The sequence below is a fragment of the Gymnoscopelus microlampas genome (assembly GCF_963454915.1).
Source record: "Gymnoscopelus microlampas genome assembly, chromosome: 6".
Classification (NCBI taxonomy): domain Eukaryota; kingdom Metazoa; phylum Chordata; class Actinopteri; order Myctophiformes; family Myctophidae; genus Gymnoscopelus; species Gymnoscopelus microlampas.
In genome coordinates this window covers 19974143-19992261 of record NC_139943.1, presented here as the reverse complement: position 1 = coordinate 19992261, position 18119 = coordinate 19974143, and the positions used below count along the sequence as shown (strand labels likewise).

At 39.8% G+C, this 18119-nt stretch overlaps 1 protein-coding gene across 2 annotated transcripts; it reads left to right on the top strand.

Moving 5' to 3' along the window:
• The first annotated feature begins 6639 nt into the window (after window positions 1–6639).
• Window positions 6640–14058, top strand: b3gnt9 (UDP-GlcNAc:betaGal beta-1,3-N-acetylglucosaminyltransferase 9). Of its 2 annotated transcripts, none has more exons than XM_084059966.1 (7): window positions 6640–6794; window positions 9248–9678; window positions 10302–10439; window positions 10714–11079; window positions 11473–11714; window positions 12003–12258; window positions 12616–14058. In XM_084059966.1, the coding sequence occupies exons 2-7, from the start codon at window positions 9571–9573 to the stop codon at window positions 12979–12981; spliced, it is 1476 nt and encodes a 491-aa protein (XP_083916092.1). In that variant the 5' UTR covers window positions 6640–6794; window positions 9248–9570; the 3' UTR covers window positions 12982–14058. The 2 variants fall into 2 exon arrangements, with proteins under 2 accessions (XP_083916092.1, XP_083916093.1); XM_084059967.1 differs by lacking the exon at window positions 6640–6794 and adding an exon at window positions 7863–7962.
• Window positions 14059–18119: the final 4061 nt, after the last annotated feature.

The following is an 18119-nucleotide window of genomic DNA, read 5'->3' as shown; positions in this document are numbered from 1 at the left end:
TTCTGGATTCATGGTCACTACACAAACGTCACCATATTGACAGGGAGAAGCATAACGTATGAAGAATATGTTTTCTGGAATGTTTCTTTAAACGGGAATGGAACCCTAAGCAGGTTAAAAGCTACAGAAGGGTACAAACATGGTAGGCTGGCATTAATAAGCAATGCAGCTGCAGCTAATAAAATTTATATTGGGTGTGTTAGATTTAGGTGAGCTAATTTGCTAGCATTGACAGTAGTCGACAGTATTGTCAATGCTTGGCACACATAAATCTAACACACCCATTAGTAAAATAACACCCTGGAGCTGCTGTGTGTGCGAATGTTAAAGGAGTAGTTCACCCAAACAAATACTTGTTTTCTATCAATTATACACCCCATGAAGCCTTGAATTCATGGAGACTTTTTTGTTTTTATCACATTCCTAAGCCAATAATTTGATGACCTGCGGTCTCTCCGGTAGGAGACACAAAGACTCTCCTTTGTGGCTCCTACCGGATACATTAGCATGTTTATTGTTATCATCAAGTTATTGGCTCAGGAATGAGACTAAATAAAATAAATCTCCATGAATTCAAGGCTTCGTGGGGTGTGTAATTGGTAGAAAATAAGTATTTGTTTGGGTGAACTACTCCTTTAAGGAGACATAGGCTACAGCTGTACAGCCAATCCCCCCACGCAGCGCATTATACCACAATAAGATTATACCAACAAACATGTTGGTTGTTAAGACGCAGCCAGGCATCAACTGGCCCATTCCAGCAGTGGTTGGACATGATGGAGGAGGAGCCTGGGGAGTGTTTCAGAACTACAGACTGGGACATGTTCATGAGGGCCCGCGGTTACGACATCAATGGACTCTGCCAGTGTATTACACACATTACATCAGGTTCTGTGAGGAGCACATCGTACCCTTCAAAAAAGCGACACAGCTTTTCCAACAACAAAAAGTTGAACATGAAGAAGAGGGATTTTATGGCATGGGACACTGAGGCACATGCCAAAGGCTGTCCCGGGGGAGCTAAAAGGCTCTGGTGGAGCACTGGAGGCCAAGGTGTGCTACAGGGACAGTTAAGGGCAGACTACAGGCCAATAACTCCAGAGAACTTGCTAATGAGCTCAGCCTATTCTGATTAACCCCCCCTGTGACATGGCCTGACATCCCTGTGACAGGGCTGTAAAAGGGCCTGTCATAGGGATATCATGGTCAGTATCATGGTTAGTCATGGTCAGTATCATGTCACTATCATGGCAGTATCATGGTCTACATTTATCCATTCATGATTGACATGATGATAGATGTATACTCATATTCCAATCCAATCCCATCCACTTTATTTATATAGCACATTTTACAACGCAACGTTACCAAAGTGCTGCACAAGAAGAAGAAAAAAAATAATACACAAAAGAACAACAAGAAACCAAAGTAAAAACAAAATAAACAAGCAGCAAAAAAAGAAACACATCACTATATAGACACAGCAGCGTCAGCAACCAGTGAATCAAAGCTCTGAAACGGGATCAAAAGCCACGGTATAAAAGACTTAAGGTGAGATTAAAATGTCTCAACGGTGGGGGCCAGTTTGATATGGGAGGGCAGCTCATTCCATAATTTCTCTACAACTGAAAAAGGCCTCTGGTCTTTAAACGTGTCTTTGGGATGACAAGTTTCAGCTGGTCAGCAGACCGCAATGACCTTGGAGGAGTATAGACTACAAGTTCAGAGAGATAATGAGGCGCCAAACCATTAAGTGATTTAAAAACATATAGGGAGAGAAGGATAGGCCCAAGGATAGACGATACAAATATGACAGAAAAGCCTCTATCAGATAGATATGACGTGAACCAGTCTAAAGCAGTGTCCCTGATACCAACACAACGCTCTAAGCAATAAATGAAAATGTTGTGGTCGAGTGTATCAAACGCAGCAGTTCAATCTGGAGTCACTAGAATCAGTGGCAATAACACATAATTAAAAACCCTCAACAATGCTGACTCACAACTGTGAAACGCTTTAAGCCCAGATTGAAAAAAGTCAAAAATGCTGAGTACATGTACAGTAGAAAAGACTGTAATTGTGATAGAACAGTTTTCGCAAGGATTTTTTAAATGAACGGAAGCTTTGAAATATGTCTGTAGTTTGTTAAGACTTTTCTTTTTTTTTATCAATGGTGCCACAACCTCTTTTTTGAAATATGCTGGTAGTGGTACACCTGAGGCAAGACTGCTATTTAGTCTCCCACACCTCTTTATGGAGGTGATTGGGGATAGCATCTGTGGGACAGGATGACGTTTTGAGTTCAATAACCATTTCACTGAGTGATGAAGACACAAGGTTGAAGAGATTAAATACAGTTGTCCAGGTGACAGCCATGCAGGGGTCAAAGGCAGGGGGAGGGGGATATGTGCTCGAATGGTACTGATGTCTTGTCTACAAAACAGAAAATACATTTTTCACTGACCTCAGAAGACGCTGTTGATTTAACAGCTGGTCAATAGTGGACTGGAATCACTGGATGTGAACGCAATGTATGTGTAACGGTTGATCGGCGTTGTGTTGTGTGGATGAATGAAGTTCCAGACCCCTCTCTTTGTTGACAGTTTATTCTGGTAAGAATAGACACAATTCTCTTGTCAGAAACCTCTTTTGGTGCACACGCCTCAGCAGCAAGTCTTGGGCAAATCTAATCAAGACTGGCCTATTCAAAGAATCAATAAACATACTGTACAATACAACACAATACAATACAATGAAATAAAACAAAACAATATGTACCTGATAAGAATAGACACAATTCTCTTGTCAGAAACCTCTTTTGGTATAACACACGCCTCAGCAGCACGTCTACAAAAGAATTAAGAGCAGTTTGTTGTAAACCATATACTGTTTGGTATGTCAAAATGACTAATTGAAAACATGTACAAAGCATCACTACTTCATGTTGGTACATTTAGCATGTTTAGAATGACCAGTCCAGTATTCATCACAGTATCACAGTAAACACTTGTTGAAAATATAGTGTGCTGAGGAACACATCTTACCTTGGGCAAATCTAATCAAGACCGGCACACCTCTAACATGGACATCTGTGTTACTCAATAAGGTGCCGCCCACTAACCAATAAGAAATGCCCTTACTTAAGGAGCAAGTGGAACCCACTACTCTCTGTTACATATGCACAAGTTATTAGGGCTGTCACGATTATGATTTATTTTTTTCATTTCAGAGAATTTCAGAGAAACACCTCAACGTTTCAGCTTTCACAGTACTCTGTATTTTTTATAACAATCTTTTAGAATGTTAGTGTGACACATGAAGAGCCTGTCCTTCCTCCGCTCAGCCCTCCGACACTCTCTCCTGGCAGCATCATCTATTACTGGTGATAGATTGTACAATATACTTAATGTCTAAATAGTTTACACATTATGCTAAACCGGTCAGACCGAGTGCAGATGGCCAAGTCAGACTTTAATTCTTATTTGAACTTTCAGTTTTAATCTTAGTCAGACCTCTCTACCTGTATCTAGCATGTGTTTCATGCTTACTGCTGTGCTGCTATGACACATGAAGTTACACACAAGGATCAATAAAGGTCTATGTATGTATGTACCGACTGTATGTACATACAGTATGTGTGTGTATTGTATGTTCTACTGTATCTATCTATCTATCTATCTATCACGGTTTGAGTCAGGACGGAGTGTAGGGCCCAAGTGCAGGAGAGAGACAGAGGCTGAAGTGAACGTTCAAAGTATTTATTAACTAAAGACTGGAAAACAAACAAGGAACTGAACTCAAGATCTAACTACACGCAACATGGGATACAATGGACAAACAAGGACAAGTTGCAAACACAGGGCTTAAATAGACAGGGAAATAATAAGACACAGGTGAACTCAACAGACAATCAACACTGGGATAGGCTGAGGGACTAAGAGGACACAGGAGGAGAACATGACTAATCAACAGGGAGGTGAGACAAGAGAGGTAACAGTAACTAGGCACAACAGGAAACAATACTACAAAATAGGTACAGAACATCAGCAGGGCAACAACAACAGAGTAACAGAATAACAAGACTACATACAGAACAGAACAAAGGCCTAATAAGTCCAAGACCTTATAAGGGCAGGAAAGGTCTAAATAATAAAGTCAGAGCACGCGGCCCGAGGAGCGGACCGTGACAGGCCTACAGAACAGGCCTAAAGTATCCACGACCATATAAGGGCAATGGCGGTCTAAATAATAACATCAAAGTCCACGGCCCGAGGAGTGGACCGTGACATCTATCTATCTATCTATCTATCTATCTATCTATCTATCTATCTTATTAGATGCAGCTGTGTTGCTTACATCACAGTGTACTACGGTTAGTCTGCCCTTCTGTAGTTTTTAACCCGTACAAGAAAATAAACAACAAAATCCTCTAGAGTTTCATTCCCATAAAAGGATTCGCTTTTAGATTAGCATCTTATGCATCATTTAGCACGTAAACAAACTATAGGATGCAAGTCTTGGTACAAATTGCGAGAAAGAGCTTGTGAGCAATCTGAGCATGGCCTCACTGAGATATGAAGTCCAGCAAAAACTGAGAAACAATAAATCTGAGTGCCGCGCAGGAAAAATCCAAGGAAGAAAAAACAAACAAAGGGGAATGGTTCTAAGCCTATAGGAGCTCTGGGACTCTGCCCAGGGAGTACAACATATGGTTCTGTCATGCAGTCCAAAACCATGAATCATCATCACTATTAAACAGACAGGTCACGTTTCATGTGCGTGTGTGTTCCCACGTGGACTGGACGTGGACGCAATGTATGCACAAGTTAATAGGGCGATTATGACATGTTACTTGACGATTAACCACTTAAACCCCAGTATCGGTATTGTGGGGAAAGCTTTCAGGGAAAGCTTTCAGCAGAAATAGCAGATCGACAAGCTCACAATGCGACGCAACGCGTCGCATTGTGAGCTTGTCGATCTGCTATTTTCTGCGAAAGCTTTCCCCACAATAACAGAAAACATAAAAGACAGTAGTATTGAGCCCTGAGGGACTCCGGTTACCCATATCATCGTTTAAGTGGTTAATTGTCACACAAATAATTGACATTTCTGTTTGTCTTTCAGCCTTCAGAAACAAAAGTTGCACAGGGCAGATATAACAAATAATACATATTTGATTACTTTAAAAAAAAACATTAATAGTGGAGATAGCCTATCTACAAGCTCAAAACGCATCTTGCAGATCAGTTATTTCGAATGCCCTACAAGTTAATGCATAACTTAATAAACCTATCACCAATGTCCATACAAATTAATTAATCAACCCTGTCCTCAAGAGTTTGAATTGCAGACCTGTAGAGTTGTCAGTGTTTAATGCCCTGTATACAAATAGTCCAAGTCTGAGCATTTTTGTGCAGTGACTAATGTCCTGTTGCCTACCATCCTCTTCCTCCTCAGTTTTGTCTCATCTTTCATTCCTACCAGCCTCTGAGTCTGCTTCCCTTCCCTTTTCTATCTCCCCCCCTTTTTGCTGTTCTTGCAGCATTGTGTCCCCCTCTGTCGCCTCTGTCCCTCTCCCCTGACTGCTCATAGGTCTACCCTTATAACTCCTCTTCCAGGCCCCTTCACTTAACTCAGTGTGTGGTTCTCAAAAGTGGGGTCCAGGGGGCTCCTCTGTGTTCCTTGAGGGGGTTCCAGATGGGCCCTTGCAGAGACCTGAGAGTACAAATGGAAACAGAGAGAATTGAACTGAGTACAGAGACCTGGTTACATATGCACCACATATCTGGAACAAACTCCCAGAAAACTGCAGGTCTGCTGCCACTCTTATTTCTTTCAAAACACAACAAAAGAACATTCAGTTTCCCGCTGCCTTTGATTGAGTTATTTTTCTGTTCTGCACTGTAACTCTATCTACCAGTATTCATTTTATAATTGTGTTTCCTTTGCTTGATGTTCTGTGTAAAGCACATTGAATTGTCTTGTTGTTGAAATGTGCTTTACAAATAAAACTGCCTTGCATTGCCTTGCCTACAGAAAGTAGGCCTACAAATGGAACCATGTTGGAAACATTTTGCATAGTAGTGTATTTGTCTGTCATTAATGTTTCGATGAATTGAGTACAAAGGGAATGCCAATGAAAAATAAGCCATAGGCTTTCTTGGGTTTAAATCCTCTTGTATTGAAGACCTTGTATTGAACTGTATACTTTCCAATGTTTTTTTTTGCAAACTGCTAGTAAAGTAGGCCAATTAAATCAATCAAGAATCAATCAAAAAACAAATGGACCGTATTTGTACGCTCTCAGGGTTACGGGGGTCCTTGAAATTTAAAAAGTTTGAGAACCACTGACTTAACTCATGTCTTCTTGTAGGCTACTCAGCAGCCCTCCCCCTCCTCTCTCATCCTCAGTGTTGCTGTGCTGGCATCTGGCTCCAGGCTGCTGCTGCTCCAACTCAGGTCACGTGGCCAGGCCACTGCCAGACGCTGCTCTCCTCTCGGCCAAAGGGGGGAATCAAAGAGTCAGGACTGATGTGTTCCCTTCTGATAACCAGATGTTCAGGAAGACACACTCACTCCAGCACACACCCACTACTATAATGTAGCATTTGAGATATTCTTGCTAGCTTCCCTTGGAAACCAAGCACTCTTTGCGCTTTCTACAAGCTTCGTAAACTTGACTTCATGTGGAGACTAGTCAGGAGACTGATCTGCACTTTCAGACTTTCAAACAGATGTTTTGAGTTTGACCATGATGACTCTTGGCGACCTCTGGCTCTCTGTCCCTAAGGGTGAGTTTGAGTGGCTTGCTGGAATCTGCATATTTGTATACAAACTAAGATTTAAGTAGCCGTTTATGTTTATCGACAGTGCGGATCATTGTGCATCTGATCGTGCATTGCATGGTTTAACTTTGTAGCGTGCATGGCAGTGGTGGAAAGTAACTAAGTACATTTACTCAAGTACTGTACTTGAATTTGCAGTACTTTTACTTTCTAGCCACTACACCTCAGAGGCAAATATTGTACTTTTAGTTTTACTCCACTACAATTCATTTTAAAACTTTAGTTACTAGTTAATTTGTAGATTTGTATTATTATTACAAAACATGCATTAACCACGACCAGCCCTACTTTGGCTATTTTCAAAAGATAATATTTATGCATTTTTGAAGACTTGTGAAATGGGACATTTTGCACAATGAGAACTTTTACTTGGTACTTTAAGTGGGCCTACATTTTGATGCCAACACTTTCGTACTTTTTACTCAAGTTAATTTCGAATTCCGGACTTGTACTTGTAACAGAGTTTACAAGAGTATTTCTACATGGTGGTATTGATACTTTTACTCAAGTAAAAAATGTGAGTAGCCTACTTCTTACACCACTGACTGGAAGTGATGACTAGGAAAATCTATTAAATAATTTGTGCAACACATGGCAAAGAGACGAGACTTATGTGCAACGAACAGAGACGAGACATCAATTATTATATGGCTGTCGTCGCGATATTATGAATGTCATCATCATAACTAAAATGTTAATATCCTTGAGGATGCATTAATGGGGGAAAGACACTGCATCCTGACTAGTGGAAAAAGTCTCGGGTACACGATGTTTTTACCCCACTATCAGTCTGGTTACATCTGCACAAACCAGCCATATGCTGTAAAATAGTATTAATATTCCATTAAAACACAGGTCAAATATGCATGCAATGCATTCCACATATTAGGAGTTAGGACACTGTGTTCTAAAGTTATACAGATGGTAATATGTTATGGGCTCTTATGCATGGAGAGACACGCCCCCTCGATTGATGATTATAATCTAGATGTGGATTTTTTGGGGGTTAGGTTTTGATCTAAAGAAGATGGGCCTGTATTTAATACTCACATAGTCATCATTTGGATGATATTTTAAATCACAGTGTTTAATGAAATCCCAGTTATTCTATAAGGTAAGCCATTTGTAGAAGGGGGTGTGTGTCAGATTAAAAAGTAGTGGTTGCATTTGATTCACCCAAAAAAAAATCAGAATAAACGTGAGTGAGTAGTCTTGAGGAATTTTTCAAAAGGATTTGACAAGCTTAATTCTTCAATTCATGCTTAAAAAGTTTCGAGAGACGACACATCCTAGGCTATTAAAGGCACATTATAATTAATCCACCATATTCCATTGTTCCAACAAAAATGGGGAACTGTTATATGCCTGATTGATTGATTGATTGATTGAATACTTTATTAACAGTTTGCATAAAGGGCACAGTTGTACAGATTTATACTAAAGGATGCTAAAAGGATAACCCTAAAAAGCCTATGGCTTATTCCATTGAGGTTCATCGAGTTCATCAAGCCTATAGGTAGGCTGTATTTTTTATCAGTGGTGGAAGAAGTAGCTGCTCAGATTTGTTTTTAACTTAAGTAAAGGTAGCAATAATACCACAGATTATACTCCAGTAAATCCAGTAAATCAAAATCTACATACAGTACCATTATGCCAAGTAGGCCTACTTAACTCATTATGCAGAATGTTCCTTTCACAATTTGTCAAAATCTTTCTAAAATAGCAGATTGCAAGCTCACATGTGTTGTGAGGGTGTTGTGAGCTTGTAGATCTGCTATTTTCCATAGGGTTAGGGCTTAATTAGTTAATATATGTTTTGCAATAATAATATAAATCTATAAAGTAAAAGTAATAACAAGTACAATATTTTCTTCTGACATATTGGAGTAGAAGTATAAGGTATCAAGAAATGGAAATCAAGTAAACTAAACATGCCTTGTTGTAATTGTACTTAAGTACCATACTTGAGTAGCCTAAATGTACATAATGTTCTTTGATTATAGTAAGGAAAACAGACAGTCCATAAACAACCTCAGAAAGATTCAAGCTGTGTGTTAGTGTGGTTCAGGTGCAACCAATTAGGACTTTCAGGAGTAGCATCTGGCACGCCTTTTAATAGACAGCAAAAAACAAATAAAACTTCCACCAACCAGTAAATATGGCACTGCCCACGTATACATAAGTATTTATGAATATTTTGGATTGTTTAGTATGATTATTTTTCTTTTATTTAAAGTTGGAATAGGATTCCTTCACTATGTCCCTAGTCAGTGTGAATGTTGGGTGCAACATATAGGAAACATCACATCTCCCCTTGCAATTTCAGATTTCTTATATTTGTTCTTATTTTTTTTATTATCGATCACATGTCTGATGTGTATTTTTTTGCCTTTCTCCAGGAATTCCTCCACTTTTCTGAAGAGATGGAGACATGAGACGGGGCAGAAACAGACTCCTACCACACACCACAGTGGATAGATACGGCAGATCATCTAACCATGAAGTAGGAAGGGCTCAGGCAGACATTTATATTTTGCATATCTAGATAAGTGGCAGAGAAAGAAACAAGTATGACTACCAGCTATTCTTTAGATTCCATGGCAGAGATATCATGATGACCGATAGGACTGCTATCTAACTAGGAGACAACATGAACATCATTCGACTCGCTCTCAGATAGAAACCCATTGAGTCTTCTAACTGAGGTCCGTGTCGGCGGGCGATGAGGAGGACGATGGCGATGCTGAGGAAGATTCTCCACGTGAGGGGAGATGTGATGTGTACCGGAATGCTGCTGATGCTGTTCTGCATATTGCTCTACGCCCACCAGGTAACTGGCTCAATTGTACCGCTGAAAAGGACACGGTCAGTGTCTGTGCTCAACCCCAGTACTTGAGTGAAAGATACCCCATGTGAAATATTACTCAACTACAAGTGAAAGTTGCTGTACAAACACAAGTACATGCCTTTTAAGATTACTTAAGTATTCAAAAGTACAAATTACTAAGTACATTTTATTTTTATTATCAATGTATTGCTGTACTGAAATGTGGTCATTTCCCCCCAAAATTCTAAGATCTTCAAAACATATAAATAATAGTGATGAAAATAGCAGATCTAAAAGCTCACAATGCATTGTGTTGGATAGTAGATTTACTATTTTCATTATTTGAAATAGGGCTTAAGTGGTTGATTCATAATGTACTTTCCCCTTTGAAGAAAGGTAGTGGAGTCAAAAGTACAGTTTGTCTTTGAAATGTAGTGGAGTGAAAGTATCAGAAAATACAAATACTCGGTAAAGTGCAGATACATTTTTTTTACTGAAGTACAGTACTCAAGTAAATGTACTAAGTTATTGTCCACCACTGGGTACTACTGTACATCCATTCAGATCAAGTTGTTAAAGCCTGCATCTCTATCCTCCACCCATCTATACCCTTCCCTTCTCCCCAGGTCCTGCTCCACTCAGAGTGGGACAGTACCAGGTGGAAGCTAGAGATTCAGGGTTCCACCAACTCCAACCGGGCCTTGTTGGGAGCCAGTGGTCATGGAATGGCCACCAGATCCAGAGAAGGTCAGCCTATTGATGAGGTACTGTATGTAACTCCTTGGTTGAGTGGAGTTGATTTCCACACCACACTTACATTTCTAACTAATATCACCTAAATACGCATGGTATGTGTCTGCATTATGCACATAATGTTTTATAATCAAAACCAGATTGGTAATGCAAAACATAATACACAAAGAGAGATAGAATTCATGATCTCATTAATTCATTATCTTAAATGGCTTTTTTCTTAAATCAAATATATCATTGTTTAGTGAACATAATTTGTTTCACCTGCTCTCTCTAATTTGACAGGGAGCATCCAGCCCTGCAAACCCCAAACTGCCTGCTTGCAAGCCCCAGGGATCCAAGTCCCAGTCCAAATCCAAATCTTCCAAATCCAAGTCTCCGGCCAAACTTAAAAAGCCACCAAAGGATAAATCGAAGGGCAAAGTTAAGGAGTGGCGCAAGAATGTTGTGCCAACCAAAGCTCCTGGCAAAGCTCTACCCACATTGCCACCCTTTGACTTTGAGGGCTACCTGAGAGAGAAAGACAAAAGAGACTTCAAGCTGCTCATTAACCAGCCAGAGAAATGTCAGCTGGCAGGAGGAGAGTCCTCTGCTGCCCCTTACATGCTAATTGCGGTGAAATCTGTAGCTGCAGATTTCGATAAGCGACAGGTACTGCGTTTTATATCTCTGCTTGGAAGAACAACTGTGGCATTTTCATACAGTTAAAGCGATATCCTTGTTTAGGTCAACAACATTTACAAAAGAAACGGGTCCCACTCAGAGTGGCAAGAGTGACGAAACGTTTGTTCATTTTAGAGACTTGTAAGAAATAATAAAATAGTCAACTCACTCTTGCCACTCTGATTGTGACCCATTTCTTTTATACATTTTCATAAAGTTGCAATGAATCAATTTGAAGTTAAATAACTAGAGTAATACAATATTCCGGGGAGACAAAAATACAAATTCACCCCAACCAAAATCCTTACCTGGCCTGTTTACCAGTCAATAAGAATATACTGTACAAATGTTCAAATCCATCTCTTTATCTCTGTCTGTCAGGTGGTGCGTCGGACATGGGGTAGAGAGGGCCTTTTCCCCAACGGCGTAACAATCCGTACAGTCTTCCTCCTGGGGGTCCCCAGGAACCAGAGTGCCCTGCCTCTCTGGGACCGTCTCCTGGCCTACGAGAGTGAGACCTTTAACGACATCCTGCTGTGGGACTTTGAAGACACCTTCTTCAACCTGACTCTGAAGGAGATCCATTTCCTGCAGTGGGTCAACACCAGCTGTCCTGATGTCAGGTAATGGCTTTTAAAAGGCTGAATTAAAACAGGGGCCAAGAAATGTCACCATTTTAGCCCTAAGTGGCCATTATCTTATGGAGTTTCCACGTTTAACCAACCATATCAGCTCAATAAAACAGGATTGTAAATAAATGTCCTTCATTTAGGATATCCAGAGTAGTTCGAGCCAAACGTAATTTTGATTTCATCTGTGGGACTCTTAAAATACCTTCATTAATCTTACCTTCCAACATTATCGCATTTCATCATTGCTTCAGTTTCTGTCTGTTAATTATTTCCCTCCAGGTTCATTTTCAAGGGTGATGCCGATGTGTATGTGAATGTTGAGAACATTCTGGAGATGCTGCAGACTCAGAAGGCAGATGTGGACCTGTTCGTAGGAGATATCATCTTCAACGCCAAGCCCATTCGTCGGCGCAGCTCCAAGTACTACATCCCAGAGTTCATATACGGGGCAGGTTTATACCCATCCTATGCCGGAGGAGGAGGGTTCGTCATGTCAGGACACACAGCACGGAGACTCAGCTCTGCCTGTGAACAGGTGCCTGAAAAATAGGGTTATAATTTATATTATGCATCTTAGAATGTAAGCTTGAAACCGGACAAATCTGCCAGTGCAAAAAATATATATATATATAGCCCTCGGCAGATTTGGTATGGCCCCGCTCGGTTGTGATTGCCCCTGAAGTTGTGGGGCACCAATCAGGGCCCATTATGCAAATATGGGCAGGTTTATCGTCAGAAGCTTCTTTTTTTTAATTCGTCCCTTGGAAATGCAGGTTCCACACAGAGATCCCAGACTAATATCTACACAGTGATATTAGTCTGGCCATGCCAGGCTACTTAGAATGTACCATATATCCATGTACAAATTTGCCTTCCTTTTTTCTCAAATTAGGTGGATTTGTTTCCTATTGATGACGTCTTCCTGGGAATGTGCCTTGGGCGGATTAGCCTCAAACCGACGCGCCATGAGGGGTTCCGGACGTTCGGCATCATCCGGCCGTCCGCTGCCCCCAACCTCCAGCTGTTCAATCCCTGTTTCTACCGAGAACTCATGGTCGTCCACAGCCTCACCCCTCCCCAGATCTGGCTCATGTGGAAGCTCCTCCATGACCCCAACCTCACCTGCCACAGCAGGAGAAACCGCACAGCGTGGCCTTTTAAGTGGAGAGGTGGGCTGCCAGGGATGGAAGGAACAAACACAGTCGAGGAGGCAGAAGAGACAGACTATGGCGCTAAGAAGGTGTTTGTATCACATTAGTCACTTTTTCGACTGCCAGGTAAAGTGGGTCCTGCAATGGTCAGGGCATACAGACTGCTATTATTATGAACGTAGTTGTTAAGGTGATGCTTTAAGGCACTTTTCCATTGCAGGGCCAAGAGGTTATTGCAAAGTAAAGTGAAAACAACACTTGGTAATAGTTCCATCCAACCTTTTTCTTTTACTGAACTGATACTCACGCTTGTTGGACCCGAAGGCGATGATGACGACGTGCAATTGACTTTGAAAACATAGAACGTTGTGTATCTGCTACAGCAGAGCACACAATGTTAATGTCTTGTTTTTAATTGAGTACAAAATATACTGTGATGGACAGATGGAACTTGTCTGTTGTAATTATGTGAGGACACAGTAGATTGTGTATATTTTGACTTGAAAAGAGTGTGATTGTGGTGGAATGCAGAGACATTTGTCACATACAGATTTCTGTTGGAGAGGTGTACATACTGTCTGGACTGCTCCATTATCTGTTCCCTGGAGGAACAAAGAAATAAGCCCTGAATGGGAACCAGCTGTACCCTGAACAGGAAGTGCCCAAGGAGACCCATTATGCTGTTACACAGTCCAGTAGGAGCTGTTCTGTTCTCAAAGACAAACTAGAAATGGATGCTCTTAAAAGTGAATGTGCACGCGCACCCGTATGCGCACGTTGGTACACACATACACGCACGCGCACACGCACACGCACACGCACACACCATCTTTGAAAGTTGAGTGCACCTCATTAGACTGTTTGCATTTAATACACACAAGGAATTATTTGTAAAATTCTAATCTTCAGCCTCACAAGTGGTCTTTAGGCACTTTTGTTAAATCCAGATAAACTTTAATTTTTTATTTCAACATTCAGTTATCTTCTACTGCAGCAGTACATAAAGGGGTATTTCACTTTAAAACACTCCTGGGATAATTTTAACATCTACTCGGATGCACCTCAGAGAGTTTTATAAGTTCCTTGTGTGTGTGTTCATTTATTTTATTTTATTTATTTTTAATTTTCAAAACAATAAAAGAAAAGATAAAAGTAATTGAAACAACACTGGCCTCTCACACATTAGAAGGACAATATCAGTCACCAGAACCAGGGATGTGTGTTTTTAATGATTCTAACATTAAACGTTAAAATGGAGTTTGAAGTTCAATGGGTTTATATAGGATGGGGGCGTGTCTGATAAAAATGAGAATCAAATATCGAAATACCGAAACAAGCAACTTAAAAACAGTCTGGGTGCACACAAAAGCCAGAGTAGACGTTAAAATGACTCAAGAAGTGTTTAAAGTGAAATAAGATGCAGAACCTCTGTGTTCGCTACCGTCTCTACATGATTACAGAGCTGTAATGAAGATGATACTCATAACACTATAAAACCAACAATTAAAGTGAAGATCAGTGACACGTGACAGGATCAGCACAGTAACAGTTGTTGACAAAATTCTTTATCATTATTATCATTATGATTTAGTTTTTACCAAATGGGTTCCCAGATTGGTTTAGTTTTGGTTAGTCACTGTCAGTCGACATTCTGCACTCGGCTGTGTTTGACTGTGAAAATGTTCTAGTTGCTAGATATAATGATAAAGCTTGTGGGGAGTGAAATACTGCTACTGTGTTGATATAAATGAAAAATGCTGGTTATTTCTTTAACCTTTTCAAACATTTACCTCCATCTATTGTCCAAATGCTGTAAAACACATTGATGTTCATCCTAGTATTCTACCCTAGTATTCACATAGCAACAGAAAACCAAAGGTTTGACTATGGCTGTGTTCAGTCTATTATTTAGCACAAGATTCAACTATGTACATGTATGAAGGCACTTACCTATTTTGCAGTGCTGTGTGCCACATGTAGAGAACAGGAGGCTCATACATCACATCTGAAAATGAAAATAAATTAATTGCGAGAGCTTTTTTCAATGTGTTTACCAGCATACATGTCACACCTTTAATTTAAATGTAATTTACATGTGTGGGAAAACTAGCAATGCAGTGAGGTACATAGAATGTCGACTGTTCTAGACAAACATATTAAATGTTCGAATGACACATTGATTACAGAATCCAGTGCCATTGATTTATTTAATGGTGAATGCTGCAGTGAGCCAAATATCATTTTGACATAATATAATAGATTTTTATCTCAAGCAATTATTCATCATGAAAATCAGTCGGTTCTATATTATGTCATATCTTAGGATAACTTTTACTAAACTTAAAGTGAGATGGATGCCAATTTACCTACTTACATCTCACAGTAAACTCATATAATCTTAAGTCAATGTGAAAGTGGACCCTTATTGGTAAATTCAGTGAAATTCATTAACTCTTGAGTTAAATTAAGGCTTGAGGATCTGATTCCATTTGGCTCGTGCCATATTGGTTTTGTATGTGACACGTCTGTCATTGCCTGGCTTTTTATTCTTGGAAATAAAAAAAATAAAAAAAACATTTCACTCAGTTACACATCAATGTTTGTTTTTATTCATTTATTATTATTTTTTCCATGTCATACTGGTTGAACACACAGCAATACATGAATTTCAATTAACAGAACTCTGACTGAGCAGGGGATTTTCTCTATAAAATCTCCAAATGTCCAAACATTTGAATCATGACAAGATTCCATGGCAGAAGCTCATCTCAATAAGTATCATCATCACAGCATTGCCCGAAGCATTCCAGCAGTCAAAAGCAAAGGTTTTCAGTGAAGCCAAACATTTCTTTTTGCACCAAACTGTACAGTTATTGCTGTCTCCAGAGGACATGCTTGAGGAATCTTTATACACAAGGTTTAAAGTATTCAAAATATAAAACACCACATTCCAAAGGATTTGATTCACAAGTTTTAAGTATATGACCCATTTGCAGAAATAGGTTTAAAATATTATACTAAATCCACAGAAAATAATGATTTGGAGGGATGCAAAGGAGCTGGGATATTATAATGTACGATATAAAGAAGAGAGACAATACGTAGATTAATATTTTACACAGAGCAGAAGTTGTCCGTTGATGAATTACAATAATCTGATCATGACAATCATTCACTCCTCTATTCATCCCAATAAAACAAAATAAGGAAAAACCTGTGAAATCTAAGTAATACAAACCTCTGGATAAAACGGACATACGCTCACTTGTTTTCCTAACTTAAAAAAATATATAACAAAAGGTTAGGCCTATATGATATGTCCACCTGAGTTAGGGTGAGAAGACTACCCAGTGTACAAGCCCCTCTCTCTCACTCGCTCTAAGCAACATTGCATCACCACCATCACAACATGGGACTGGAGTCACCAAAAGCATATTCTAGCACCAAAATCATATGTGCCTATCTACTTACAATGGTACAAAGCTCACTGATTCATTTTCTCTTGTACTTGAGTCCCAACCTTTGGCTGTCACACACCTAATGTCATAGATCTAATGCATCATAAAAAGAGAGCTGGGTCAAAATTTAGGCATTGGTTTACAAGAAAGCTCTTACACACATACTGCGCTAGTTCACTTGATACTTATCCAAATATCTTTGTCCCCGACTTCTGAGGAAGCAACAGCCATGTTACTGTAACACTGGGATGCAATTTTAATAGGGGGGATGGTTGGGAAGCAAAATAATAACATCTTTATTGATGTCAAATCTATATTCAAGAATGATTAAAAAAAACACAAGATGCTGTCTCCTTTTATCTCCTCATCACGATTGCACCGATGATTCTAGGAAAACAATATCTGGTGGATTTTCAGGTGAACTGCAGTGCTAAGTTGTCCATTATTCCACTGTAAGTCAAAGGCTCAAACACGATCATACTGGGCTCCAATAGTGATGTAATCAGGAAAACACAAAAAGCGGAAAATAATAGGTTAAATTAAGACACAACGAGTAGAACATGTACATAAAGAAGGAAACCCAACCATTGACCTCTGCAGGTTACAAAAATGACTAGACAGTAGAGACAAATGGGCATGTTAACCTGCTATCATGCTCAATCTCACTTGCTCACTCACTCTCGTTCTCACTCACACAGAGTACAACGCAATGCAAATGCATTCTCAAAATGTATGTACAAGGAGACTCCATTTACAAAGGAGGGAGACAGAAGTCAAAGACAGGCTCGGTGGGAGATGAGGCACAACGTTGACAGCTTTTAAAACGTATAAAGTAACTTGCACAAAAGCAAGTGATAAGAACATGAACACATCATCAGTTATGACAACTATACAGTTTTCTTTTTCCTTCCCAAATTCATCAAGTGGATGCACTGGAACAGGGCTGTCCTATTAGCTTCAGGCATAAATGTACAGCCATTTTTTTAAAGTTTCTCCTGCAGCCAATTCGTGAGCAACTATTTGTGAGCAACTAGGCTTCTTGTTCAGCGATTACTGCCTTCAGAGTGTTCTAGACTAGACAATGCCAAGTCATTTGTCCAAGTGTAAACAGGTGGTGATGGTTTTGGTAAGTTAGACGCAAACCCATATTCTAATTCAAGGTTTTCTTTTGTGTAAACTGTGTTATTTAATGCAGAGCTCCAGTGGATCTACCATGATTTACCCAGAACATTTCCTAAATGGAATGGCCCAATAGGTTGCAAGTGTTCCTGCTGATGATGATGCCAGCTGAGCTGAAGCTGAACATTTGCACAACACATCCACATAACTGAATCTAAAAAGACGACGAAAATCAAAACGGCTACTACTTTATAGGGTACTTCATAGGGTAGAGAGTCAGTGTTGATGTGCCGTACAGGCGTACACTCAAGTTCTGAACCTTTGAGACATGTCCTCTATTCCAGGGGTTCTCAACCTTTTCAGGCCGCGAACCCCCCGAATAATCATATTTGAACTGGGGACCCCCCACCCTGACAAGCACTTGGAATTGTAGGAGTTACATTACATTTTCTTGGTTCCACAGGTAAATATTGTGACAATAACCGATCTACAAGGTCACAACGCCGCACGTTGCGAGGAGTTGTGAGCTTGTAAATCCGCTATAATTAGTTTTTGCCTCTTTCTTATATTATTTGACAATTTGGCCAATGTTTCACCAGTTTTTATAGTCGTTTGTTGACTACTTTTGATGTAGTAATGGTATTTTTTCTTTTTTTTTTGTATTAAAA

Coding starts and splice junctions, on each gene's coding strand:
- b3gnt9 (XM_084059966.1), top strand. CDS start 9,571: ATGAGGAGGACGATGGCGATGCTGAGGAAGATTCTCCACGTGAGGGGA. Junction 10,440..10,713: donor AAGGTCAGCCTATTGATGAG/GTACTGTATGTA, acceptor CTAATTTGACAG/GGAGCATCCAGCCCTGCAAA. Junction 11,080..11,472: donor CAGATTTCGATAAGCGACAG/GTACTGCGTTTT, acceptor TCTGTCTGTCAG/GTGGTGCGTCGGACATGGGG.